This window comes from Ammospiza nelsoni, chromosome 8, assembly GCF_027579445.1.
Source record: "Ammospiza nelsoni isolate bAmmNel1 chromosome 8, bAmmNel1.pri, whole genome shotgun sequence".
In the NCBI taxonomy this organism is placed as follows: Eukaryota; Metazoa; Chordata; class Aves; order Passeriformes; family Passerellidae; genus Ammospiza; species Ammospiza nelsoni.
Genome location: NC_080640.1, coordinates 12,450,085 through 12,477,441, shown reverse-complemented (window position 1 = coordinate 12,477,441; position 27,357 = coordinate 12,450,085). Strand labels below are relative to the sequence as shown.

At 50.3% G+C, this 27,357-nt stretch overlaps 3 protein-coding genes across 3 annotated transcripts; all 3 read right to left on the bottom strand.

Moving 5' to 3' along the window:
- Positions 1-108: 108 nt before the first annotated feature.
- CALHM2 (calcium homeostasis modulator family member 2) lies at positions 109-5,100 on the bottom strand. The gene is made up of 3 exons (XM_059477025.1): positions 4,886-5,100; positions 2,135-3,098; positions 109-2,052 (listed from the first exon to the last, which is right to left on the bottom strand). Exons 2-3 carry the CDS (start codon positions 2,675-2,677, stop codon positions 1,636-1,638), a joined length of 960 nt encoding a protein of 319 aa, XP_059333008.1. The 5' UTR covers positions 2,678-3,098; positions 4,886-5,100; the 3' UTR covers positions 109-1,635.
- Positions 5,101-8,183: 3,083 nt separating this feature from the next.
- Positions 8,184-10,532, bottom strand: CALHM1 (calcium homeostasis modulator 1). The gene is made up of 2 exons (XM_059477530.1): positions 9,984-10,532; positions 8,184-8,651 (listed from the first exon to the last, which is right to left on the bottom strand). The coding sequence occupies exons 1-2, from the start codon at positions 10,530-10,532 to the stop codon at positions 8,184-8,186; spliced, it is 1,017 nt and encodes a 338-aa protein (XP_059333513.1).
- Positions 10,533-14,487: 3,955 nt separating this feature from the next.
- On the bottom strand, positions 14,488-17,263 carry CALHM3 (calcium homeostasis modulator 3). The gene is made up of 3 exons (XM_059477106.1): positions 16,977-17,263; positions 15,826-16,081; positions 14,488-14,949 (listed from the first exon to the last, which is right to left on the bottom strand). Exons 1-3 carry the CDS (start codon positions 17,261-17,263, stop codon positions 14,488-14,490), a joined length of 1,005 nt encoding a protein of 334 aa, XP_059333089.1.
- Between the last annotated feature and the right edge of the window lie 10,094 nt (positions 17,264-27,357).

Genomic DNA, 27,357 nt, shown 5'->3' with positions numbered 1-27,357 from the left:
TGAATCTTTAATAGAAAGAAAAAATAAGTTCCCAGTCCTTGAGTTCAAAGAGAATGTTAAATTATGCCTTTTATACCCCCCTGAAGAAACTCAGAAGTCAATGAAAAATAACTCTCCTTTAATAATTTATTTAAAATCTTCTTGTGTGTACTCCTCTGAGTTTTGTGGGTTTGGGCTGTTTTTTGAACAACTTTAGACTTTTTGGTAAGTGACACAGTGTAAAAGGAAGTTGTATCTATAACAAAACAGTTCAAGTAGGAAAGCCAAACTTCTCTGTCATGCCAGCTCTTTACACAGTGTACACAGGATTGACCCTTGGGAGAAAAGGGACTGTGCAATGCCAGAGGAGCAGCCTTGAAGCCATAGTCACACAGTGTGATGGTGAGGGTAGTAATTTTACACCCTTCTGGTTTTGCTTTCCCAGAGTATGGCCAAGTCCATAAAAGAGACATTGTGCTTCAGGGGCCAATTAAGGCAGTGGAAAGAGGTTTAGAACATTCAGTGGTAGATGTGTAGGGAGAGAGCTGCTCCCCCCTCCTGTTCCTGCTGTCCCCTTGTTGCTCCAGGGCTGCAGTCCCAGTGCAGCAGATGGGTGAATGTAATGTGCTCTTTGGGCTGTCAGCTTTCTCATCCCCTTCCCCTCTGAGAAAGATGCTCCATTAATACAACAGACTAACTACAGTTATATGTTATATCCACTATATGTATGTTCATACATACATTTATGTAAAGCTCATTCTGGTTGAGGTCATCCTGCAGCTTGTAACCCAAACAAAGGACTCTCATCTGATGGCTGGATGACAAATGCAGTGAGATGCAGACAGTACTGTGGGTACTGATTCCTCTCAGTCTCCACCTCGCTACCTTGCCCCAAAGCTGTTCTGCTGATGGTGCCTCCTCTGGGTTTATAAACTCATTGTGGTGACCATTTGGGCTCATTAGAGATTGCCAGGCACTTTAGTAAGGACAAAGGGAGTTTGGTGTCTTACCCAAATTTCAAATTGGTAATTACAGAGTGCCTTTCTGAATACCAAGAATATTGGTGATTCCTCCTGCTTTAGTCTCTCAGTTATTTGGTGTGTGGCTATTACTGACCCATTCCTTACCAGATGCTATTGCATCCTCCTTGCCTCAGGAATTTACCCACAGCTTCCTTCTTTTACCTGCACTGTAAAGTCTGTAAAGTGCTCTGGGACCTGCCTATGTAACAGGCATCACACAAGTGTGTAAGAAGATATCAATGTCAATAAAACAAATAGGTATGGGATGGCTGGCGGGGGGAGACAAGTGGGACTGCACGAGTCACAGTGAGAAATGTGCCCATCTCTTGCTCCCTAAGGCTTCTGCTGGTGTGTCAGGCAGAGGGCTGCACTGGCAGCCTGGAGGTAAGGGCTGCATCTGCTCCTTGCTCCCCTGTGTCTCTGGGAGCAGCAATGAGAGTCTTGTCTCCAAGGGAGGGGTTCCCCAGCTCAGGGTATTGCTTATCAGTCTCTGCCTTGAGGCTGTTGATTCCTTTTACCTGCTGATAGAAGTAATCCTGCTGGGAGGAATGTTCCCAGTGCATCTCTCAGCTGAGCACGGATACTGGAAGGGCTGCCAGGCAGTCTGGGGAAGCGCTGCTGGTTCACTTCTGTCTTAGGAAGCTAAAAACAGCAGTTCATGGCCTTCTGGGGTTGGCCCGTTCCCTTCCACCCCTTTGGCCCACTTGTGGAGGCGGCTGTAGAGCGGGAAGCCCTTGTTCTCTCGGTAGATGTAGACACCTGTGATGGCATTCCACTGGGGGCTCGGCTGGACGCCCTCCACCGGGAACTCCTGCACCAGCTCCTTCTCCTCCTTGTCCAGTGCCACAAAGCCAAAGAATTGTTTCACGTTCTTGGCTGCCAGGATCCTGGAGTGGACCTCGGCCGTGCGTCGGAAGAGCTTGTCCTCGTTAGAGCGGTACTGGGCCCAGTAGGCCTCCTGCCGGTAGCTCAGCGGCGAGCAGCAGTGCTTCAGGCACTTGGTGAGGAAAATCAGCACCGCAACGATGCCGATGAGCAGCCAGCCAAAGAGCTGGGAGAGAAGAGAGAGGCTGCGTTAGGACACGGCAAGGCTGTCTTACCCACTCCCTGTGGCTTCTCCCTGCTGTGCCTACCTGGGACTCGTATCTCAGCCGCCGTGTCACCTCGTCCCTGAACTTGGTGAGGTTTGCCGGGACATCTCTACAGGGGATCTTGGCCAGCACCTCGGCCCCGTACTCAGCTGGAAACTTGTCGAGGGAGGATGGCTTGACAAACTCGCTGAGGGCACAGATGTAAGCTTCCCCACGCAGCAGCGAGATGACCGACCAAGTGATGGGTGCCACGGACGCTCGGCCCATGATGGAGCCAAAGAGGAGGAAGGTGGCAGCAGCAGAGAAGTTCTTGGTGCCCCGCTTGTGGCACTCGGCCACCAGGTTCCAGGTGTGATTGTTCCAGATGACACCAATGAGGAAGAGGGCCAGGGCCGGGACACCAATGGCAGCCAGCCCATAGATGTAGTTGCGGGCAGGGGAGCAGGGGCAGTGGAAGGCGACGACTGAGAAGAGCTCCTCACTCCCCACCGTGCCCAGGGCCACCAACCCATTGAAAATCATCACGTCTTTGCTCTTGAAGAACAAGGAGAGGAAGCGGAAGTTCTCAGCGATGAGGGCGGCCATCTTGCCCGGGGCCTGAGAGATGTGTTCTGCAGTGGGGGCTGTGCTGGCTCAGCCCCCAGCTCTGAGGAACACTCCAGTGGGGGATGAAAGGCCTGGTGCTAGCTGAGTTGCAAGGAGCTGTTCCAGGAGCAAGACACCTTCACCGATGTCACTTCTTCCCACCTGGTGTCCCAGCCTGTGGAGCTGGCTGCTGATACAGGGATACTTCAAAAGGTATCCTAAGCAATATATGAAACCTCAGCCCTTTTTGTTTCCCACTAAGCCCTCCAAAAGCTTCACTACAGCAAAGATGACAGGTGGGACACACCTTTCTGTCCCTCTCAATTGCACATTTGTCCTCTTTCCTTCTGTTTGGTCTTAGTCACCTCTCAGAGGCAATTATTGTCAGCATCACTGGCAAGCTCTTGATGATCACCCAAACCTGCAATGAAGGAGGACACCATGTTACTGGGAAAACTGGACCAGAGCACTGGTGGTGGGATGTGTCCCCAGCCCTGCAACTGACTCACAGTAGCCCAGCCATATGTGGCACATGGGTGCTAGGGTTGTGCTGCTTTGAAGGTGTCCTGTGTGGCTTTTGCCTCCCTCTTTACAGCTGATGATTTAATACTCATGAATAGACACAGGTATGTGAGGAAGGCAGCAAGGGGTGCTGTGAGACATCCCAGAAGATTTGGGAGCACAGAAACGCAGCATGGGAGGCCCAGGCAGGAGCAGCCTTTGCTGAGAAGGGTGAAGGGATGCTTGGGGGCTGTTCATACCAGCAAGAGAAGTTGCTTTCTGGGAAAGCTTATCCTGATGTCCCAGGATACAAACACCAAATGCTCATAGAGCTGGGACAGCAATTATGTGTAAGCTTTTGCTAGGATTGGGTGTGTCAGGATGATCTCCCATCCTGCAGCTGATTCACAAAATCGTACTTCCTGTCCTGGCCTGCAGTCCCTGCTCAGCTTCTTAATTGCTGCCCTGAGATTGAGCCCCTCAACCTGCAGCCTCAGTGCCAGAGATGCTCTTTGGTGCCCTTTGCCTGGGTTACACCCCATCGACAGGGCTGCAGGCACCTGGGGCCAAGCAGGGAAAATCATGTTCCCTGATTTTTTTTAAGGGCACGGAAATAACTGGGAATTGTATCCACACTCTCTGCTGCAACATCCATTCCCCCATCCCATCTGCAAGCTGGATTCAATTAATTTCTTAGCTGACTTTCCATCAGTGCTGCATCTCCACAGGGTTTCTCCTCAGGAAGCCTCAAGCACCTTGCAAGCCCTGTGAACCTCACCCATGACGAAACCCTCTGGCCTTAGAGGAACTGCTGTCACCAGGGTTTGCTGGAGACAGGAAGGACCTGGGCACCCAACCAACTGCCTCTGGCAGCTTGCACAGTGCTGGAAGTACCAGCACTGGGGCTGCCTGGGGGCCATGGCCCACAAACCTGCCCCAAAGTCTTACCTGGGCCACCCCAACTGCGGGGACAAGACTTCAGGGATAGGCAGGCAGAAGAGACAAAGATACTTTAATCCCTATGGTCTTATGCACAGGGCTTGCTCTTACACTGTGCTTTAAATCACTCCTCTGCCTCAGTTGATCTGCTGCCTTAACACATCCTGGTTTACTCCCTTTCTTTATGGGGCACGGGTGGGGAACAGGGACAGAAATTTTGCCTCTGTTCTTTGCTGTGTCTAATCCATGGCAATCCCTCCAAAGTCACGCTGTGATATTGCCGAGTTCAAATGTAAACAGCCCTTAATGTCTTCCTGCAGCTTCCCAGTTTTCCATATGCAAAACTCCCTCTGCAAAGGAGACAGACCAGCTGAAAACCGCCACCACGTGATGGGGAGCCAGGCCTCCATCTCCATGCTTGCCAGAGCTCCACGTTTGCAGCCAGATGCCAAGCCCACAAACTTGCTGGAGTTCAAGCATCTGTTGTTAGTTACCCACAAACAGCCCCGATAAACATGGCCCTGTAACCTTCCTGACAGAGCCTGGCAAATGGCAAAGCAAATATCTGAGGAGCTGGCAAAGAGAAGTATTTGCCACTTAGAGGTTACCCTTCTTCTGCTTGGTAGTTAGGGTCTGAGAGAGAGGGTTGGGTAGAAGGGGAAAAGTTGTAAGCAGGTAAAGGAAGAAGTTGCAGCAGGTAAGTTTTTAAGAGCCTCTGTTTCTTTCCCCAAAATATATGTGAAAGCAAGAAAAAATTAAGTCACTTACTTGAAAAAGTTGTTGAAACCAGTTCTGGAGCCTTCTCAGCCCTTCCTGTGTTTTTTCACCCAGGCTCTGGTTTGTGGGGGGTTTCCAGCAGCACACAGGGCTGTGCAGGAGTTGGGATGCAGCCAAGGCTGGTCTGATGGTGAAGTGGAAGCTTTTGAAAGCAGCCTTAACAGTTTGCGAAGGCTTCCTTATTCAGTTTGAAACATGCTCTCTGCTGTTGGCTTTTGGGAAGAGGGAGGAGGTTGTTCTCCAGCTCTGAGCTTGGGTGGGGCAAAGAGCAGGCGCTTGGCTTCTGCTCTGCGCGCAGCTGAGGTTGTGCCTTTAAGAATAAAAAAAAAAGGAAATGAAAAAGCTGAGAGAATGAGTCACTGGAAAAAGCACATCGTGCTTTCTCAGACTCATGATGCAGATGTGCAGTGGCTGGCTGGGACGGCCGGGAGTTTGCCTGGAGAACAGCAGCGATGAGGCGCCTTGCAGGGGTGCAGAGGGGAAATGGGGAATCCCTCCTGCCCGGGGCTTGGGTGCAGCCCCCATCGTCCCCAGGGGATGCCGTGATGCTGATGGAGCCACGCCAAGCAGGCAGGGACAGCGCAGGAGAAGCCCATGGTCCCACGAGAAGGGACAGAATCTTCTGCTGTAGCACACGGGAGCCGGCTGAGCCAGCGGGAAGGCGCCTGCCTGGGTGGATTTTGGGGCATCACAAGCTCTGTGGGGTGCCAGGTTCTGCTTTCCCCCAGGTGGGACAGAGCAGGCTGGGGGCTGAGCAGGGCCGGGGACCGTGTGTGTAGGGCTGGGCACAGCCTGATTTTTGGCGGGTGCGGTGCATTCCTGTCTGGTTCTACTTTTCTGCTCTCTGTTTCCCCTGCTTGAGCGATGCCTGCGAGGCAGCCGAGAGCGCCTCTCTTTCTCTTTGCTCCCTCCTCTCCACCTTCTGTCCCTCAGCTCCAGCTCCTGCCCAGCCTGTTGCAGAGGCTGGAGGCCCCCATCCTCCTTCCCCACCCTCCTTGCCGTCTTGTCCCTGGGGTTAAACTCAGCCCTCCCCAGGGAATGCCTTCAGCATAGGCAAATCCTCAGCAACACCCACGTTCCCCTCCTCCCCGAGCAAGTGTAGGCTCAGCCCAGCGCCGGCAGTTCAGCCGATGGGGTTTTTGGACCATTTTCCTTCCTAGCCCAGACCTGGGATCCCCGGGCGGGTTTTTGCAGCTCCCGGTTGTTTGGGCGCGGTGCATCCCTCGGCACGCCCACACCCTGGGCGCTCGCCTGGGGCTGGCTCCCCTGCTGGCTTGGTGGGGACCCGGGGCTTGCTCCACGCTCAGAGCACTGCAACAAAGTGGGATCAGCACTGGGACCACAGCCTGGGCGGTGTTGGGCTTCCTTGGGAAGGCTCTCCTCCCAAAGGCCATGAGCAATGTCCCCAGATTCCAGCGTGCAGAGGGGAACCTGATCTATGAGGACTCTGCAACTGCTCCATTTGCTGCATGGGGGCAAAGCTCTAATCTTAAAAATCTTAGTTAAGAGCCCAAGAGTTTCTCATTGCAAATGCATCTAGTTGATACCTTAACGGCTGTGCCATGGAGCCCACCATTCCTCTGTGCTGCTCGCCATCGTGGGGGACTCTGAGCACATCTTTCCCAGTGAGCCACAAACAGCACGAAACTGCAAATGATAGGAGTGGAAACCACCTTTATCTTTTAATCTCCTTTGCTTTGTAAATCAGGTTTTGTGCCTATTAATTTCTGGGCAGGTGCATTAATTAAAGTTTGGGTGTGAAGATTGATGACAAAGCTATGTCATGCTCCTTTCTCCTGGGAGTTGGCCAGATTCAGCCTGCCCTTGACTATGAGCTTGCTAAAATGCTCTCACAGCAGCCAGGAGAATTTCCTCATCACTTTGGTCCTTTGTTCTCTTCTACCCAAAGCCTCTGTGGAGTTGCACACTGATAATTAAGGTTTATGCAAACGACAGTCACTTCAGTTACTCATAATAAATTGTTTGAACAAGAACACCGCAGCAGAAATTTCAAGTGCATGAACATCTTGGAAGGGACGTGGCAGGGCTAAAACTCATGCCTCAAAAGGGGTTTGCCTTCTGCATATTGTAATAAAATCAGGGCCACTGGGAAACACTCTTCTGGGCTGTGATTTCCATGGTCACCTCAAGGGCTTGCATCCTGTCATCCCCTCTTTCTGTGGAAGTGGGCAGCCACCCTGAATTGTGTAATGTTGGTGGTGACCTCCCGGCTTCTCCTCTGAGGGCCAGGGCTGCTGCTGGTGGCCAAGCACTGGCAAAACTCTTCAACTCACACAGCCTCAGCACCTCAGGCTTGGCCTGGGGACTCTTCCAGTCCTTTTCATTGCAGACAAATAAAGAAACACCAACAGCTTTAGTAAATAGCTTTTATAAATCCTGGTGTTTGAGCACAGTGCTTGAATGGTAAACCTGAATTATTCATTTGGCTCCTTAAACAAACATCCAGGTGGGTTTTTAACAACAGCGTTTGTGTCAGGGAGAGATACAGGAAAATTTGTAAAAACAAATTGTCCTGAGGCAGATTTGTGGCAGGGTGTTGGCCTGGCCCTCTCTCCATTCCCTGCTGCTGAATGCTAGCTGCTGTCCTTGGCTGGACACTTCCCTCAAGGAGCATCTCTGTGGAATCCTCATTTAATGGTGCCCGTAACACCAACCACCCTGTTTCTGTCACACAGGGCTATGTGGAATGTCTCTTCACTACCTCATTGCTTTGGTCAAATTTATTTTAAGGCTTTTCTTGGCTTGGGAGCCATGTGTCTGTGGGGATGTAGTGTGTGGAGGGGTAATGTGGTCTTTTAGGGTTTCACAACTTGGCAGCAGAAATGGGCACTCTCAGCTTGTTTCCCCACCAGGGGAATTTTTAATACTGCCTAAACCCACATGCACTGCTCAATGCTGAGCACATCATGAAAGAGAGGAAGTTTTGCACATCTGGTAGTGTCTGTATTGGCAACTGCCACAACACAAACCTGGTGCTCAGTGGTGTAGGACACACAGCACATCTGGCTGCAACATTGCACCCTTCAGCATCCCTGGGGCTTGTCCATCATAGCCTTCCAAAATTATCCTTCCTGGCACACAACTTGTTACCTGGATCACCGATGCTGTAGGACTGGATGTGAGAGCAGATGGGATCCCACTGAGCCCTTTGGGTGCCTGTTCCCCTCCAGCTGCTGTGGCACTGGCCCTTGCCTGTGCCCTGGCTTCTGCCCTCTCTGCAGCCCATCTCACAAAAATATGATTCTGCCTCTGCCCTGCCCCGTGGCCCTCACACCCAGCTGTAGTAGGCAGCTGTCTCTTTTCGGGGTGCAGAGGGGTGTGTGGCGGGCTGCCCTTCTCCTGCCCAGCCGTTTCCAGTAGGTTGGGCAGGTGGGTGGAGGTGCAGTGGGGGCTTGCATCTGTGCCAGCTCTTCAGAGCCATGTTCATGGTGCCCTGGTCGGTGATGCCCAGGAGCTTCTCGGCAGCTTCCCCTGCATCAGCAGGGGCTTTCCTGGGCAGGTGGCAGCGAGCAGCCTCCAGGTCTGTACTCATGCCCTCAAAGAACTGCTGTATGCAGACTTTGGCAAAGCTCCTGGCGTGCTCCGCACACGTCTCGTCGAACAGCTTGCGCTCGATGTCGATGTAGTGGGACCAGTACCTGCTCTTCAGGAAGGCAGCCTGGCTGAAGCAGGGCCGAAGAGATCTCACCAAGAAAGCCAGAGTGGTCATCAGCAGCACAAAGCACCAGCCCAGAGCCTGCAGGGATGAAGGGGAACCAGAGCTGTCACATGCCCAGCAGAACCAGCCCGCAGAACTCCCCTGGTTTGCAAACAAGCCTGACTCCACTTTGGGCTGTTTGACACTTGGCTGTGTTTACGCTGCAAAACTGGATGAGGAGGCCCTATGAACCATTTGCACAGAATTTTTGTTCAGTGCATAGGCAGCACCTCTTGCTTCTTGCCTTATAGAGCATCAGCAGGCACTGACCATAAATAACACCGGGTCTGAATCCTGTGCCCAGCCCTTGGTCCTGCCTCCAATGAGGGTGCCTCACCTAGGTCTAGGATAGCCTGTGTCCTCTGACTTGCAGTATTGCCCCAGATGCTCCCTGGTTTATGCAGCTGTCTTAGCTCTTTTTCCAAGCTGAACTTAGTAACATCTACTGTGAGTGGGCAGCAGTGAAAGCTCCCCTGTTAATGGGGTCTGACAGGAAGGGTGAGATGAGGACAGAGCCAGAACCAGTTTGTCTTGTTCACCATCAGTCTTAGCTCAGGCTGCCTCCAGGCTGTACTGGCAGAGCTCGTGATGTTCAACCCCCCTGGAAATGCAGCCTCCTAAAAGAGCACCTGGGGGGGAGGTTCTATGTGGGACCTCCTGTTTTTCAGCTCCCAATGCTTTTCAGATGTGGTATGCCCAGGAAAATCTGCTTTGGAGGAGTCCCAGTGGTTCCATTTCTCTTAAAGGGGATAATCATTCCTGTCTGCCCTAAGGTCTGCTTATAAATGGGAGTGCATGAGTGACAGGTATTTCAGACCATCCTGTCTCCAGCATGGCCAGGAGCAGAGGGCTTGAGAGGAATTAAGCACAGGACAAGTGGTTAGCAGCACATCTTCATTTGTGGTTCCCTGGGATGGCTAATAAACACACCCTGGCTGCTCCCATGCAGCGGCACAGACAAGTGGCACAGATGGTTATCGGCCTGTTGCTTGCACGTGTTGTAATAAGAAGAGCAACTGATGGGTTATTGGAGAGGTGACAACCTGCCAGCCACTGAGGAAGATCCATCTCAGCCCCTTCTGAGCCTGCTCTGAATAAATACATGCAGATGGTTTGGCTGTCACGCTCTGCAGCCCTGGGCTGCCCAGGCAGGAGAGATGGCCAGTTATTAGGATGACCTACAGCTACAGCCTCTGCACCATCCTGGAGACATAACCCCACATAGCTGAGTCTGAACACCTTGTACCCCTGTGAAATCACCAGTCTCTCCTGCTGCAGCTTGATTTCAACAAGGAGATTCTGTTGAGGGAGCTCAGGCTGGCAGTGCCTAACCCCAGTCCACCAGTGAGAGCACACCATGGTGCCTCTTACCTGTGAGATGCAGCGCAGGTACCTGACGGCCACTTCACTGGCAATGAGCTGCTGCCCGGTGTAGATCTCCTTGCAGGGGATCCGGGCGAGCACCCGCTGTACCTCCCCCTGGGACAGGCGGGGGTGGCTGGCATTGCCCAGGCTCTCCAGGGGCACCGAGGTGCAGAAGGCACAGGTGATGCACTTGCCGTCCAGCAGTGTCACCGAGAGCCACACCACGGGGGCGATCATGGCCCGCTGTGCCATGGAGCAGCACATGTAGCGCAGCACGGCCGCGTCCTTCCCGCGCCGGCCCCGCGGCCGCCGCCACTCCTCTGCCAGCATGGAGATGTTGTTGTTCAGCACAAAACCCAGCAGGAACAAGATGAAGGGGGGCACCAGGAGGATGCCCAGCCCATAGGCCAGGTTGTACTGTGGCAGGCAGGGGCAGTTGAAATCAAAGGCTGAGTACATCTGGGTGCTGGCAAGGGCCATGATCCCACAGATGCCGTTCATGAAGGACTCCTGGTTGGACTGGAAGAACTGGAAGATCATCCGAAACTTGTCCATCTTTGCTTGATTCCTTCCCCCACCAGGGTCCAAGCTGTGGCCTCAGTCTATTTCATTCTTTCAGATTTCCTCTTCAAAGATGGCATCACTAAGTTTCTGTGCAGTCCACTGTTTCATTCATGCACTCTTACAACCCCACTATTTGAAGTAAAAAATTAACATTTTTTCCTGCTGATTTTGCTGCCTACAAAAGTTTAGAGTTTGCTTCCTGCTGCTCTTCTTTGGATCTGGGACCTGGGTTGTTTCTGGTTTGCAAAACCAGATTTCATTCTTCTCCACATCCCCATTTCTGCAGTCTCCCAGCCGCCAGCTCTCTTTGCTGGAGGGTGCAGGTGTTACCATGGCTGTGCCCTCCCCAGAGCACTTTGTGCCCTGGGCAGAGTTGGCTGATTGGCCTCTGTGAACCTGTTTGCAAATGCAGGGGGTGGGTGCTCCTCCCAGGACTGAACGGGACACCCCACCCCTGCAGTGCTGGCACACATGGAAAAACTGGATTCCAGAGCTTCCCCCTTCCCTCTGTGTGTCTGCTTTGCCTCAGCAGCATCTGAGGCCAGCACCTTGCAGGTCTGCCAGCCCCTACTTCTGAACCTGGGAGGAGTTATTTCTGGGAAATAACTCTTCTTTTTTATTCTGCAGAAGGAAGGGAAAAGAAAAGGAAAGGCAGAGAAAGGAGAGGTAATAGTTAGGCAGGGCTTGGCTTCCACAGCACAAATCTAAAAGAATGGATGGTGTTGATGGTGCTGTCCTGCATCTCAGTTCCCAGTTCACAAAGCAGCCTTGGTGCATTCAATTGCTCCCTCAAGCTGGTCAGAAGGTGGGGGATTGCTGGGACTACAAGTGGCTCTAAAACAGGCAGTGGCAGTTGCTCAGTTGTTCCTGTCCAGGCACCACCTGATGTGAGGATCAAGATACATCTCCAGTGTGACTGCAGTGGTGGCTGTGGGACGTGTCACCAAGGGAAGCTGTGCATAGGTGGGTGGCACACGGAAGACACAGGACAGGTACTTTCCCACGAGGTTTTGCAGTGTGTCAGTGCTGAGCTAGGAAGCCAGACCAGGCTTTTTGACCATTAGTCAGTGCTGCAGGTTTTGAGTCTGCCCTGCACCAGTCCTGGGGCTCAGCTGATTATGCTGAGTTGACCCTGAGATGCCACTGCAGAGGTGAGCACAGAGCACGTGGGTAATACCTGAGCAGTCTTAGCTCTGTCTGCTGTGGAGAGGTTAATTGCATGATCTCATCAAATGGGAAGAGATTTTGCTGCATGAATATAGATGAGACCTGTTGTACTGCTAGCTAAGAGCTCAGACTGGCTTCTCTGTTCACCTGACAAGTGGCTTTTTGAAGGGCAGTTCACATCAAAGCCTGCTTGAATCAACCCTGTAAAAACCTGAGAGCTTTTTGATCTCTAGGAAAACCCTGCCTTTTATTAAACATGAATTGAGGGTCTGAGCCTGCTTGGTGTACAGCACTACAATTCTCACTGAAGCCAGCAATAGTCAGTGAGAATCAAAAAAGAGTCCACAGAAGACAATGCCTGGGTCTTTCTTTTCATGTTGACTTTGTTTTCATGAGCTTCCTAACAGAAAGTTCACTCTAACTGACTTCCAAGGGAAGGCAGAGCTGATGATTCCTCCCAAATCCCAACTTATTTGTGCTCTGGAAACCCTGCCCTGAAAGAGATGGTACCTGCCCAAGTCCCTCCCTGGACCCAGTCCTGCACCTGCACACCAAGACAGACTCCAAGGTGTGGAGCTGGGGAGGGCTTTGCATGTCTCAGTCAATGGAAAGAAGGAGTGTGAAAGCAGTAACAATTCCCTTCAGGAGAGTTTAGGAAGTGACTGGAGAAGCTGTCTTTGCAGTCAGCACTGCTGTTTCACAGGCTTTTGGCAGGTGAGGATCCCTAAGGATGCCAGACAGATCTGCAGGTCAGGCATCACAGCAGCCCTGAGAGACAGACAGCTGCTAAATCCATGGCAGCACCCTTAAACCCTCCTGGTACAGATAACAAATCTGTTCCTCTTCCCCCCTTTAGCCTTTCATATTTTGTGGCCACACTGGGATGACTTAAAACCTGAGAACATGGAAAGCAGCATGCAAATGGAGCTGCAGACCTCAGCTGTGAGCATGTTAGGAAAATACCCAATTTGACTAAAATGAAATGGTGAGTCCAAACTGAGCTGCAGCCTCAGATTTGTGATGTCATGTCTGACAAAAGTAAACCAGAGACACAATTCAAAGTGCAATGCTGATTTCAAAAAAGAGCTCAGAATCTCCCTGGATGTAAAGAGCTCCTGGAGAAAAGACCACTGTGTTTTTCCCTACCAGCATGGGCCACAGCTGGCTCTGTGCACTCTCCTAGCATATCCAAGGGAGCTCAGGGATTCATCCAGATCTGATTTTGCTATGCAAATAAGAAAAGCTCTGCAGCCCATCCCTCTGCACCCTGCAGCTCCAGACTGGGCCTCAGTGGGCAAAGGGGTGCAGCTGCCCATGTGTGGGCTATGGAGTTATTTTGCCTCCCAGTGTTTTACCCAGTACATCCTCATCCTCTGGCCTGTGCATGCAAACATCCTGGGCAGGCGGTGACCCACCTGCCAGCAGCTTGACAAGTCAATTTGGGGGATTAATATGAATTTTTATTTTGATCCCTCATTTTGGATTTAGTCCCAGTGTGGTGGCAGGTTCCTCTGCCCCTATCCCACCCTCTTATTTCCTTCTGAAAACCCTGCTTGCCCCACCTACCCATACCCAAGGAGATATTTCTTCACTCTCACCTCCCCCAGCCCCTCCACGTTGCACCTCTCCCTCCAAGAGACAAAGTGGGTATCAGTGTGAGGTTCAGCCTGGAGGAACAGATGTGTCTGTTCTGGGTTAATTTGCAGGAAAGACTTTAATGCATCCAAGCAGCAATGCTGGACAGAAGTACCAGTCAAACTGGCACCATGTACAGTGGGGGCTGGAAAAGGCAGGTGAGAAAGCAATTATCATCAAAGGCTCAGAGGTAAGATTATATCCAAACAGCTTTGAAACTGTGGATGGAAATGCCCAAATAGGTGTTGCAAGGATGATCCTCTGGATAGGTCAGCTTGTACCCAAATCTAGCAGAGGAGTGTTTAAAGTCCGTGCTCAGACTTCTCAGGCAGAGTGAGCTCGTCCTTTCCATGGCTGAGCACCAGTGCCTACAGCAGCTACTAAACCCCAGCACAGCCCCATGGTTGTGTTTCACAAAGCCTCCATCTCCTGTTCCTTCTGCAAATCCAATCCAATCCTTATTCAGAGGTGTCTTCAATTAAAGTTATGCTGCTCCATGAATTTCAGTGTGTTGCCATATTTCATTTTATAAATGCATGGAAGTATTGATGGGTTGTGAGAGAAAGACAGAACAGTTTGGCAGCTGGGCTGGGGGCAGCCAGAGTTCTCAGCAGATGGGAAGACATAGGAGGTGGATTTGCCTTTTTGAGTAAATATGTTGGTGTGGTGCTAAGAGAGTTGCCAATTAAATAACTTCTGTGTCAGCTCTGATAACCCTTTGAAGCAGGTTTCACTGGAGTGGGCAGGAGCTCCTCACTCCTCTGTGTGTGTGTGGTTTGTATGCAGCCAGATGCTGCTGCCCTGGTTAAATCCTTCCTTAGCCAGAACACTTTTATCACAGCTGTAAGAAGCTGCAAACGCTTTGATATGACAAAAGTGCCCCGAGGGTCCTTGGCTGAGAAATGTCATTAACAGTGACTGCATCTGGGGCCCTTGGACCCTCAGAGCCAGCTGACTGGAGGTTTTGCTAGGCATGCCCTGGAGTGGAGCCTTTGAGTTTGCAGATTTGGAGGAAGGTATGAGCTTCCACTGTCACCTGCCACTGGTCCTTCCACTGTCACTGACCACTGTCACCTGCCACTGGTCCTTGCTTTGTGCAGAGGTTTGGCAATGCTCCTTCTGTGCCTGCAGGACAAATCCCCCTTTACACACTGCTGTGCTGGGGGACTTTGGAGTGGGTGCTGGCATTGTCTGCCCTGGGCAGGGGGGATCTCTCTCGCACTAGGGGATGGCTCTGGTGTGCCTGGCTGACATCCAGGGGAGGTTTCTCATAGTACCACGTTTTCAGAAGTTTGTTCACCTGGTCCTGATCTGTGATACCCTGGAGAAGACCTTCCCCTCCTTCAGCTCCCTCTCCCTGCCTAGGGAAGCTGAAGCTGTGCAGTTTGATCTCTTGCTGCATGCTTTCGAAGAAGTGGAGGATGCATTTGTGAGCAAAGAGCCGGCTGTGCTCACAGCAGGTCTCCTCAAAAATCTTTTGCTCGATGTCAATGTAGTTGCTCCAGTGACGTGCCTGCAGGAGGGTGACCTGGTTGAAGCAAGGTCTGAGCCAGCGGGCAAGGAAAGCTGCTATGATCAGGATCAACAGAATGCTCCAGCCAAGTGCCTGTGGGATAAGAAAGAAGCAGTGAAACAGGAGCAAGACAGACACAAGGACAGGCACAAGCTCTTTGCCTGCATCAGAGAGACAGGGAGTTTGTGTGGCTGGAGGAGAAATGTGATGCATCTGTACTCCTGGCTTTGATCTGTCCCTGTAGTCCAGCACCTCACACTGTACCCAGAGGGTTGGTATAATTTCCTCCCAGAGAATATGGGGTATTTATCTGTGCATGAATCATTCAGTAAGGATAACTGATTGCAAAATTGCCTGGAGCAGACAGGCATTTGCTATGAGCATAGGAGTACCCCAGGGAAAGGGGACTTTAGTGCTCTCCTTTGGCATTCCTTATCTCCAGTGATCTTCATCTGCCACCTACACTAACTCCAGGGCCCAGGAGTCCCCACTGCAGCATGAAGACAGCCCAGACTATGGGCAGCTCCGCTCCCTTTGATAAGAAAGAAGAGCTTGTTTTCAATGACCTTCCACCAGTCTTCTATACCAAGAGCTGAGGCCAGTCAGGGCTCTAGTCCCCGTTGTGCCCCGTTGTATTGCTCCTGAGCAAGCTGTTTTCATCTGTCTAAGCTTGCACTGTCCTTAAAACAGTGGGTCCTGTCTGCAGGGTTGGCAGTTAGAAGGATCTTTTGACACAGTATCTTATATTATCTGTGTTTAGAAGCTGCTGATTCTTCTATTAAACCATTCATAAATTCTTTCTTTTTCCCCACCTGACTCCTCGAGATTATCACTTGGGATAGTGACATTTGGAAGCCTTGCTCCCAGCCTGACCACAATGAAGGGATGGCAGATCAAGGAAGAGCAGGAGCAGGTGCCCCATGCCTGGTCACCTCACTAACATGAGGGGCTGTGCCAGCAGTGACCCACCTGGGAGCAGCAGCGCAGGTACCTGGACACGGCCTTGCGGGACGTGCTGTTCCTCAGGAGCTCGTCATCCTTGCAGGGCACTTTGGCCAGCAGCTGCTGCACCTGCTCTGTGCTCACATTGGCAAAGCCCACAAACTTCTGGGGGTCCATGGAGCCACTGAAAGCACAGATGAGGCATTTGCCATCCAGGAGGGTGACTACGATCCAGACGACAGGGGCAACCATGGCTCGCTGCATGATGGAGGAGCACAGGTACCTGGAGCAGAGAGAGAGGTGAGTGGGTTAATGCTGGGAGCTTTCTCCTCATCCTGAGCCCTGAGGGATGCAGGCTGTCCTGTGCCAAGCAGTCCTTCCAGACCCAGGAAACTGACTCCCAGGGCTGCCCTCAGCATTGCTCCCGCTGATGCTTGTTCTGCTCTGGGATGTCTTTGTTGGTTCTGCCTCTCAGTGGAACCTGCACTAGCACAAGGCAGGGTTCTGTGGGCTGCCTGCACTCAGTGCACAGTCCCCTCACCATGGGCTTGCCTTGACTGTACCCTTATGTCTCCCATGCACAGATCTTTGTCAGCTCTCCCTTGTCTTCCATATTCACACTTCCTTATCTCATCAGTTGTAATCTGGAAAATCCCCTTCTTTCTGCAGCCTTTCTTGCCCCTCTCTGAGCCAACCTGTGTGCTGCACAAAACTTTACATATAACGGATGGAATATTATTCTCCTCACCCTTCTACCAGTACAAATTAGTAAAAGCTCGGGTGAAGGGACTGAGACTTTTGATAAAGAATGACTGTGATGAAAATGCCACACCTTCTGCATATTTAAAAGGAAATGCCTGATGTTTTTGCACATGGAAGCCCCAGAAGACACCCTGTGAGTGCATGACAGGGCAGCAGCAATGCAGTTTCCCAGGGTGGTGGCATAAGCCCAGGTGTTGAGGCATTCCTGCTCTCCTTAGCTGGGATGGAACGAGCCTGCCTTAATTTCTGCTGGCTGTAAATGCATTTCCCACACCCCTGCCCCTCCAGTGTCATGGGGAGAGGTCTCAGGAGATGAGCTTACAAGAAAACTAATCTACCAGGAGGATCAAAGCCATGGATATGGACAGCTAAACAGGAGGTGAGAAGAGGGATGCCACTGCCACTGCAAACCCCACCTGATGACAGCTGGGTCCTTCGTCCTGCGCCCTGCTGGTCGCCTCCACTCCTCCAGCATCACCAGGGACTGCCTGTTGAGGATGAGCCCACACAGAAAGAGGATGATGGGGGGCACGAACATGATCCCCAGGCCATATGCCATGTTGTACTGGGGCAGGCAGGGGCAGCTGAAGTCCAGGCTGGTGTACATCTTTACACTCGCCAGGGCCAAGAGCCCACAGATCCCGTTCATTACAGACTCCGAGTTGGACTGGAAGTACTGGAAGATCATCCGGAAACGGTCCATGGTGTTCTTCTGGCCAGGGATGCTCCTCCTGGAAATCCCTGGGTGCCCAGACGGGCCTGTCTCCCTCTGCTCCTCCTGCTGCTGCCACAGGGCAGGGGATGCAGCTCAGCTCCCAGTCAGCAGGAGGATGAGGATGGAAGAGAGCTGCTGTGGTAGGGGGAACACCCTGTGCTGAGGCTTCCCCACTGGCACATGGCTCTCACAGGTCTGGCTCTCACCAAGTGCCTGTCTTCCAGGGCAGTTGGTAGCTTTTCTAGGTGAGCTGATGGATACGGCCTCCAGCAGCCTTTTTTATCTCCTTGTTTTTCATTTTGAGGGCTGTCCCACACAGCAAGCAGTCACAGCCTCCAGTGGTGCCTGGTCCCTCCCTCCAGGAGATGGTAACTCTCTGTGGAGAGCCATTGGTGGATGCCTGTGAGCTGCTGTCTGCTGATTGAAACCTGTTGGGTGATTCACTGCCCAGGAGAAACCAGGTAAATCAATGAGCTCATCTGTGCTCCTGCTGCTGCCCCGCTTCTCTTTGCATGTCCCCAGCCCCGTGTGGGGCAAGGGGAAGGCAGGGAGCACACACCTGGCTCAGTGTGCTGCAAGCTCAGATTTCCCTATGAAAATGGGCTGAAAGGACCAACCCTCTAGTCAAGAGGATGTGAGAATCCACAGCTTTCAAAGCCTGGAATGGCACCTGGGGGCAAAGGCTGCTCTTGGCTGTGCATCCTGTATGTACTGGGGTATTTGTACCATACCACATCCTTGTCCCCCTGGGGCACTTCTGGCTTCCATCAGAGGGCACCATGCAATCAGAGCAGCTGGTTCTTTTGTCCCATGGGAGTGGGTTATCATCTTCATCAGCTTTTTGTCACAGAAGTTCATTTTACAGATAAAGACAAGTCATTGCCACACAAGGAAGTTCTGAGGTTTTTTCCTGACATATTGAACATAATTTTCCTCTCCCTGACTTTCCTCTGAAAACACTTCCAGATTTCTTCTCAGCTCAGGTTTCCAAATGTATTCAGGAAAGGGGGAGGGAAAAAGGGTGTTGCTTTCAACTATTTCATTAAAAAAGAGGAATTCTCTCCTATCTGCCAGCACTGTTTCTGCCCATGCTTTCTCCCATTGGTTGCATTGATGGGATCATGTTGAAAGGATCATCAGGGAGGAGGTACCTGTATCTGTACAGATGAATCACAGATGAATGCCATCTCCTCCAGTCTGAACAGCAACTTGCACAGTTGCTTTAATGAAATACATTTGCTTCAACCATAATATTTGTGCTCTCCTTTACCTGTGAGTGAATTGCCTGTTAATGTTCATCCATCAGCAATAAAAACCCCTGGCTAACCAGCTCATGTTTCCATTATAGGACATCAGGACCCCTCCACATTGCTGTTATAGGGCATTATGACCCCTGGCTGAACTCCACAGTTGATATTTAGCCAGGGTGCAGCCGGTCTTGATTCTCAACTGCTTCAATACTCAGTGGGTTTCTCATTTAATGGTTTACATTTATGTGCTGACTCGGCTTCAGAAGGTGTTGTGCACTCTCTGTAGAACAATTGCTTTAGAAAAATCATTTTGCCTTTCTGGCTCTCCTGGGCAAAAACACAGTAAAGGCTAAACAGCTCCTTACAGCTCAGGAAAATAAGACCTAAAAAGAGCAGGAGACTTCCTCTGGACAGGACGATCTACAAGGGAATTTTACTTCTCCCAGGTGCCTCTAACCTGGATGTTAGAGGTCTGTAAAGGATGCCTCAGTGTAATCACTGTGCTCTGTTGTGATTGGGATATCACCAGAGATTCAGAGCTGAGACATGGAGTTGTTGAACTATAGAAGAAAGGGAATATTCCTGAACTTGCAGAGAAAGACATTCAGAGCTTCCTGGGGAAAGAGAGAAATGCCTGTTGAGGTAAGTAAATAGCTAGAGATGGACAAGTGTTCAAAATGTTTCTCAAAATTTATCACATTTGATTAGTCAGTCCTTAGGGCAAAATGAAGAGGAACCAAGGATTAAAATAATCTCTCTCCTGTCCTCCAGCATGTTGACCTGCCCCATTTCCAGCAGTGGGTACTGTGAGGGTGAGTAAGGCACTGGTGAAATGTCACATCCCTGGATGTGGGAGCACCCCATGCTTGCCCAGGTCACCATGGGAGGACTGTGCTCCAGTCTTTGTTTTGAGCACCTCTCAGCTGCTGAGCTGGAAACCCCTTCCACCTGGCTGTGTTTATTCAGAGGACAAGGGTTGGTGCTTTTTCAAGGCTTAGAGGAAATTTGTCACCTTGTGTTTGAGTGAAGGCCATTGCCACTGTAAATGGCCTTTTGCAGCAGCTGTGCCTGCAGACCAGGTTGCTGTTCCTCTGCAGCTCAGCTGAGCCTGTTCCAAACCCTTGGGCCCACAGGGAGACACCCTGAGAGCCCGGACAGAGTACACAGTCTATGCTTGGCCAGCAGGCTGCAGCTGAGCTTTATCTTCTCTGGCCTTTTGGAAACAGTTTGGGGGCCCAGTCCTCCACTGAGGACAGCACAGCAATATGATTGCCTTCTTTTTTCTCCAGATCTGGCAGAGGATTTTACTCCTCACTGAAACCATTCAGCATCTTCAATTTATCACAGCAGAAGTCAACTTCCATTTCAACTGCCCATGAAGATGGACATAGGTGGTATTTCCTCCTATGCAAACTGCTGATAGTCACTGGTAGCAGTGACAAACATCAGCTTTGTTGGCTCCATGGGCAGGGACCACCTGAATTCTGTGATTCTGTGGGTATCTCTGCACAGCTGTGTACTCTGTCCAGGCTAAGTAAATAATGAGTAATGATCATTAAATGATTAATGAGATGCTAGCAAAAATAATGGCAGCATTGTAAAATGTAGTTTATCCTCACTAATGATGATCTCTGGAGATTAAATATTCCTGTGTTCTGCCTTGTAACTTCATTAAAGCACCACCATGCAGCTGACTGCCAGTGAGGAAATATGTGGCTTAGTTATGTGTTTTTCTTCTTAAGAGCTCATTATGTATTGCTGTCCTGGCCATTAACACTTTGCTTTTTGGCTTACTTAGTAGACTTATTTCCTGATCTCTGCATTATCCCAATCTTGACCTAATTCACACCATTTCTGACTGAGAGGGAGTTTTGTAAGGCCATTTATCTGCTTGGCTTGGAGCTGGTGCTGCAGTGACATCATTTGAGACAGAGTCTCTTCCCAGCTAAGAGGGAATTAGGGAATAAGGTGGAGAATGAAGAAAACAGAGTATCTCTAAATATTGCAGCTCAGAGATTTTTCAGACTTTTTTTCAGATTTGCTAATATCCACATATCTATTGATGTTTAGCTAGGGGTATTTTTGTGTGTCTTGTTTTTTATTGTTTTTTATTTTGGGTTGGTTGGGTTTTTTTTTTTGTTTGGGTTTTTTTGTTTGGTTGGTTTTTTGTTGTTGTTCTTTTTAGACACTCAAAATTAAGCTCCAGCCCTGGGAAATCCACAGTTTACAGGATGAAGACCACTGATAAAAAACTTTTCTTGAGGGATCAGTTTGTCTTCAGTTTGCAGAGATGTTACAGAGACTGTTTAGGTGTTTAAAAGGAAATGGAAGTTGAATGACAAAACCATCTCAGTGCTGTGACTTTGGGAGTCTGTATTTGGATTTAAGGCTGACCCAGTCTTTGTCCAGTGTGACTACTCTAGGAAGCAGACCACATCCCTCAGTAGCCTTAAAAGATTCATGGCTTTTAAGTCGAAATTTCTCTCTGTACTGTGTTATTAATTCACCAAAACCTCTTAGGTAAGTCATATTTAAAAACTATATCTGATGTCACAGATATTTTGTAAGGAGTGATCCTGTATTTCTCTAATTTGTGTGTCAGGAATGGAAAAACTTGTAAGGATAGAAAGAGAAAATTGTAGGTAAATTTTGCTCTTTTTTTCCTCAAAAAAAATTTTTTTTTACTCGAAGGATGAAGCCCAGCTGACCGTGTTTTGCAGTCAGGCACAGGGCTGTGAGGCACATCCCAGTATCCCTGCTGTGTCCTGGGGTGCAGGATAAAACCGGGGAGTGAAGGGTGCCTGCATACAGAGGGATTAGAGCGGGAGGGAAGGATGGAGGGGAGCAGAGCAAAGGCTCGAAACGGTGAGGAAACATCTTTTCTTTGTGCCACAAAAAGGCTGTGTTCGGCAGTGTTGGGTTAGAGCGAGCTGCTGTCCTGTCCTCAGCTTGCAGCGGGGCCCGCCACCACAGAGCGGAGCTGCGGCTCCTCCGGCGCTGCCTTCCCTCCCTCCCTGCCCTTCCCACGCACTCAGAGGCGAGAGGGAGATTTTTCAGCAGTGCCGAGCATCCCTGGAAGCGGAGCCGGGCGGACCAGCCCTGCCAGCACTGCTGTGGTGCGCTCCGGGATCGGCGTCAGAGCTCCCACAGCACCGATGTGAGGCTGGAGCTGGAGCACAGGTGTCCTCCAGGATGCTTCAGGGCTCACCTCATGTATGTGTCTCCACTACAAACCTTCATGAAGTTTTGGCAGATACCAGAAATTTTCTGGGCTGCAAAGGTGCTAGAGCCATCTTGAGCCTTTCCTATGTGCTGCAAATAAACTGCAGAAGGAACTGAGAGGGAGGACTGGGTGGTGGGCAGGATCCACTCTGCTGAAAACTGTGCAGCCATAGAATATTGCCAGTTGGAAGGGACCCACAAGGGTCATTGAGTCCGACTCCCTGCTCCTCACAGGATTATCTGAAATTATTCAGGTGTCTAAGAGCATCATCCTGATGCTTCTTGAACTCTGTCAGGGTTGGTGCCGTGGCCACTTCTCTGAGGAGTATATTCTGACTGACAACCCTCTTAGGGGAGAACTTTGTCTTGATGTCCACTCTGAACCTCCCAAGACCTGCCTCTAGGTATATCTGCAAATACAGAGGTACCCATAAAATAGAACTAGTTACTATGGGGATTTTTTTATTTGGTAGACCTTGAAAAAGATTTGCAAAGGGGGAAAAGAACCACAACATTCAGAATGGAATCCATGAAGAGTTTCCCAAGAAAAGCGAGGTATGCATGAAGACATCATAAGTAAAACACTACAGGTATTTTCTTGTTCCAAGAAGACCCAATCTCTCTCCACAGGTGTTAAAATTAATCTTGTCTTGGTCCTCTGAGGTGGGAGCTTTATTCTTCCAATGCCATATGTCTCATGGGAAGTGATGTTTAAAAACCCTGCTCTGACAGAAGGATCTGTGTTTAAATTGGTCAGGGTTTGGATTTGGATTTGCCTTTGCTTTCCTTCAGGTACCAGTGCTAGTCTGAACTTGCCTCAGAGCAAGTCAAAGACAGAAAAAACTCAGCTCATTGCAGCATTTCTCTGCAAAACTCCCCAAACCCAGCATCTTTTCCCATCAGAAGCCAGCAGTCGCACCCTTGGACAGCGGCCGTGCCGGTCCCGGTGGGGCAGCCCCAGCACGGAGCGCTGAGCCCCTCACTGAGCCCAGGCAGGGCAGCCCCAGCACGGAGCGCTGAGCCCCTCACTGAGCCCGGGCAGGGCAGCACCAGAACGGAGCGCTGAGCTCCTCACTGAGCCCGGGCCGGGCAGCCCCAGCACGGAGCGCTGAGCCCCTCACTGAGCCCAGGCAGGGCAGCCCCAGCACGGAGCGCTGAGCTCCTCACTGAGCCCGGGCCGGGCAGCCCCAGCACGGAGCGCTGAGCTCCTCACTGAGCCCGGGCAGGGCAGCCCCAGCACGGAGCGCTGAGCCCCTCACTCAGCCCGGGCAGGCCCAGCACGGAGCGCTGAGCTCCTCACTGAGCCCAGGCAGGGCAGCCCCAGCACGGAGCGCTGAGCTCCTCACTGAGCCCGGGCAGGGCAGCCCCAGCACGGAGCGCTGAGCTCCTCACTGAGCCCGGGCAGGGCAGCCCCAGCACGGAGCGCTGAGCCCCTCACTGAGCCCGGGCAGCCCCAGCACGGAGCGCTGAGCTCCTCACTGAGCCCGGGCAGGCCCAGCACGGAGCGCTGAGCTCCTCATTCAGCCGGGGCAGCCCCAGCACGGTGCGCTGAGCTCCTCACTGAGCCCGGGCAGGCCCAGCACGGAGCCACAGCCGCTCCTCGGCCCCGCTCGGGCGCTGCCAGCCGGCCCTGAGCCCGTGAGAGGGGCGCTGAGCGCCTCTGACAGCTCTCTGCCCCCGGCTGCTGCTGCTTTTCCCAACGCCTTCTCCTCCAGACAGAAACCTCTCTTGCTCTGTGGACTCCTGTGGAGCGAGGGGCCTCAGCTGGAGCACGGCCGGACTTTTAGTTGTTCGTTCAAGAGTAGAGATAACAGGATCGTTTAGAAAGAGGACATCTTGATAATCCAGGCAAATATCAATGTTTTCTCTCAGAGCTCTTGTCCTTATTTGGTACAAATGAGTTTTCTCAAATATCTGGGGTTCAAGTAACAGCTTAAATAGTGTGGAAGTTGGTAGAGTGTACACACACACACACACACACACACACACACACACACACACAGACACACACAGACAGACACTGCTGTCTGGCCATTAGCTCCTCTGCAGAGTAACAGGTGACCTCCAGTCCTAAAAATCCATGTTCTGGTACAAAAATGCCATTTCATATTCCTCCTAATGCCAGGGTCACCTGAAGCACACATCACTGACGCATTTGAAGAAAGTTGGTGCTTCACAGTAGCTGCAATTCATCATCCAGCAGAATTAGAGTCCTGCTTCACCAAATTGTCTTGTCATCTAGCTCTTGTCTTTATCTGCGTTTATAACCCACCTGCACATCGTTAATCTTCCTTTCTGTGTATATTTATAATATTTGTATGGTGTTGGGTGTCTCTAGGACACTGTGAACACAAATGCATTTATCTGACTTTCCCACAGGAAAATGCCATCCTGACTTAACCTTTTCAGGGGGGTCTCTCACCAGCAGCAGATATTATCTGTGATGGCAAGAGACTTGTGGATAATCTCTGTGGCAGATTTCAACATATGCTTGACCATGATAAAAGGGAAATTAACAAATCATAGGAATCTCAGGATGTTTAGACTTGAAGATACAGTTTTCCTTTCTCTGTTCAGCTCCCATTTCATCTCTCTCACACATTCTGCCTTTGGAACTTTTTTTCAAGCTTAAAAGCTCAAGCTCTAACACCTTTTCAAAGGGAAGATTGGAGGAGGAGGTGTCTGCAGGTGGGTTTACTGCTGCATTGCTGGGCTCTGGCAGGTTCCTGCTCACTGCTCTTGCCACATAATTGTGAGGAGTAATTAATGCATGCTCTTAAAAGAAGCAGTTCCAAGAGAGCAAGAAAAACTTCCTCCAAAACAGCAGGTAATCTTACAGAATCTGTAGGGTAAAACCCACCAACCATTCCAGCTGCACCACCATCCCTACCATCCCCATCCACCCCTTGACAAGCTTTTGTAAAGAGCTAAGGAGAGAAATGTGCCAACATCAGAGACAGATGGTTCATCACAAAAGAGACTCTGTCCTCTCTGTCCTGGGCCTCCTTGCAGACCATGAAATACCTTTTAAAGACAAGATTATATATTATATTAAAGACAATTTATAACTTTACTTAATACTAACAATCATGGACTCAGAGGAAATGGTCTTTGAAGGTACACTACAATTTTCCATATCCTCTGTTCCAAGCTAAATTCTCATGGTTGCACAGACAGTAATTACCTGCAGTGCCTTGTGTTCTGCAGAGGATAATCATCTTCTCCTGCTGCCTTTGGTAACATCCCTAACTACTCCTGTCTTTCCAAAGCAAATAGCTACAATCACACCATGTGGGATGATGGGATCCTGTGGTGCTGTGACAGCCACCCCTCTGCCCCTTGAGGTTTATCTGCTGTAACAGGGCTTTGGGTATGGACCTTTTCCAAGAGCTCTGAACACCCCTGAACTGTTCTGTGTTAAGGTCTCCTGGGGAACTCAGTGTCTTGGCTTTGGTACCACACACAGACTAAACATGCTGTTGTAAATGAATCCCTGTCCCTCATGGCCAGTCCCCATGTCCCCCCTCATGTCTTTCTCTCCCTTCTTGTCTCTAAACCTCATTTTCACTTTCATTTAGCACAGTCCATCTCTGCAGAGTAACGTGCTGTAGTGACTCTGAGGGGCACAGAGAACATTTGGGATCCACATCAGAAACAAGGATGGAGTGACAGCAGAGGTGAGTGAGGAGCTTCATGAGAGTGCTGATCCCTCCCTGGCTTGGTCTCAGCCAGAGCCCTCAGCAGTTCAAGGCTCTCTTGACACCAATTTCCCAGCCAAGATGCCTCACCTTCAGCCCAGCTCTGTGCCTTTGATCTGTTCCTGGTGCTGACCTGCCCTTTCCCAGCCATCAGGCCTTCCCAGCCTCATTTGCTCTTCAGGAGTAAATCATCTCTCTGTGATTGAAGATGATTTTGAGGGGACCCAAGCCAGCACCCAGTGGCTGCAAAGCCACCACAAAGTGGCTTCTCTGGCCCTGGGCACACACAACACCCAGACCTGATTTCACTCGGGTGTTTGCTGGCTCACAGCCTCAGCTCTCCACCCTGGGCAGCACAGCAGAACAGTTCAGCCATGTAAGTGTAAGGCAGGGATTGCACTTTGGGTTATTTCACACTACCACCTTCTCAGTCTCTGGCATGATCACTGTTTTATTGCCTGTGTGCTCTGTTAGCTGCAAGTGCACTCTGGAAGTAGAGAGAAGCATTGCAGATCCAGCTCTTGTTATTGAATTCCCTCCTAAAATGAGGAGACAGAATTTCACAATAAAGGTTTTTGACTACTGCAGAGATGGAGACAGTGAAGAAAAGAACTGTGAGAATAAAAGCAAAAGGAAAAAAGAATAAAAGCAAAAACTTTGGCAATTAGCCTTAACTTCTAGCAAGGCTGTAATTAGGGTCTTGACCTGTTCCATTTGTGCAGAAGAAGGAGGAATGATGGAACTACAATTCATAAGTATCTGCTTTGCCTTTTGGATCAAACACAAAAGTATCTAAGAAACTCCACTGACATGGAACTTGCAACTCAGCAAATTCAGACTGGAAGTTGTAGGATTTTAACTGACAGTCATTAGAGTATTGCAAAAATTAGCCTAATAGTGTAATAGCTTTTCCTTTGTTTTCAGTCTTAAAATTAAGGGGAAATTTGTTCCCTAAATGTCTCAGAGACATTGAAAATATTGTCAGTAATTCAGAGGCAGAGATGCAAAATTTCCTTTTGAATGCAGTAGCTATAACTCATGCAGAAGCTTTTAGAAGAGATTATAATGTCAGGAACATGTTGTCAGTAAACGAGAGCTGAAAACTGTATCTGCTCATGAAGTGAATAATGATGGGTGCTGCTCAGTTACTAAGCTGTGAAGCTGCCTGCAGGATTTTGGTGACAGCGTGAACAATGCGAGTGGTGCTGTTTGAATCGGAGTATTTATTCATATGGAAAGGGAATATTTAGTCCTTGCATCCCCATTTATCAGAGCCCAGTGACAGTACCTGATTTCATATTGTGATCTGTTATACAGACTGGAAATTCTGAGAAAAGAACAGATCTGTCAGCAAGATTATTCAAATAAGTGCTGCTGGGGACTTGTGCTCTCTCCTGTTCCTCTCTGGTTTATTTGAGCATTTCAGCAGAACAGTTTTGATACTCATTCTAGCTGATCCTGGCTGTTAAACCAAAATTAAGGCTAATATTTGTCTGGAGGGGTTAATCCTCACTGCTGGGACTAGATTGTATCCTTGGAAAAGGAAAGAGTTGTGGCTGATATGCTGAATGCAGCAGTTCATGACATTCTCCTGGTGGGAAGTGCTCCTCATCATGATGCTCTTTAAATTGAGAGTCAGTGGAGATTTATGATAGCAAACTTGACATTTCTGAGTTTGTGCTGGCTGGCTTCCACTATTTGCATCAAGGAGCAAAGAGAAATGTTGACTTCAGATGCTACCAGCAGGCTACAGATCCAGTGCCACCAGCAGGGCTCTGTAGAACGAGTAGAGAGAGCTTTTGCTGCAGTTTCCAGGTCATCTTTTTGAGATTCAGCCAATTTCCCTTCAGTCAGGCTGGAAGGCCCTGTGTGGACCAGGAGGGAATGAATGAGCAGTCTCAGCCTTTCTGGG

Excerpts from the sequence above, each read along its gene's own strand:
- CALHM2 (XM_059477025.1), bottom strand. The coding sequence starts at position 2,677 with ATGGCCGCCCTCATCGCTGAGAACTTCCGCTTCCTCTCCTTGTTCTTC. Across the intron at positions 2,053-2,134 it reads GGCTGAGATACGAGTCCCAG|CTCTTTGGCTGGCTGCTCAT; the intron begins GTAGGCACAGCA and ends CTTCTCTCCCAG.
- CALHM1 (XM_059477530.1), bottom strand. The coding sequence starts at position 10,532 with ATGGACAAGTTTCGGATGATCTTCCAGTTCTTCCAGTCCAACCAGGAG. Across the intron at positions 8,652-9,983 it reads ACCTGCGCTGCATCTCACAG|GCTCTGGGCTGGTGCTTTGT; the intron begins GTAAGAGGCACC and ends TCATCCCTGCAG.
- CALHM3 (XM_059477106.1), bottom strand. The coding sequence starts at position 17,263 with ATGGACCGTTTCCGGATGATCTTCCAGTACTTCCAGTCCAACTCGGAG. Across the intron at positions 16,082-16,976 it reads AAGGACCCAGCTGTCATCAG|GTACCTGTGCTCCTCCATCA; the intron begins GTGGGGTTTGCA and ends TCTCTGCTCCAG. Across the intron at positions 14,950-15,825 it reads ACCTGCGCTGCTGCTCCCAG|GCACTTGGCTGGAGCATTCT; the intron begins GTGGGTCACTGC and ends CTTATCCCACAG.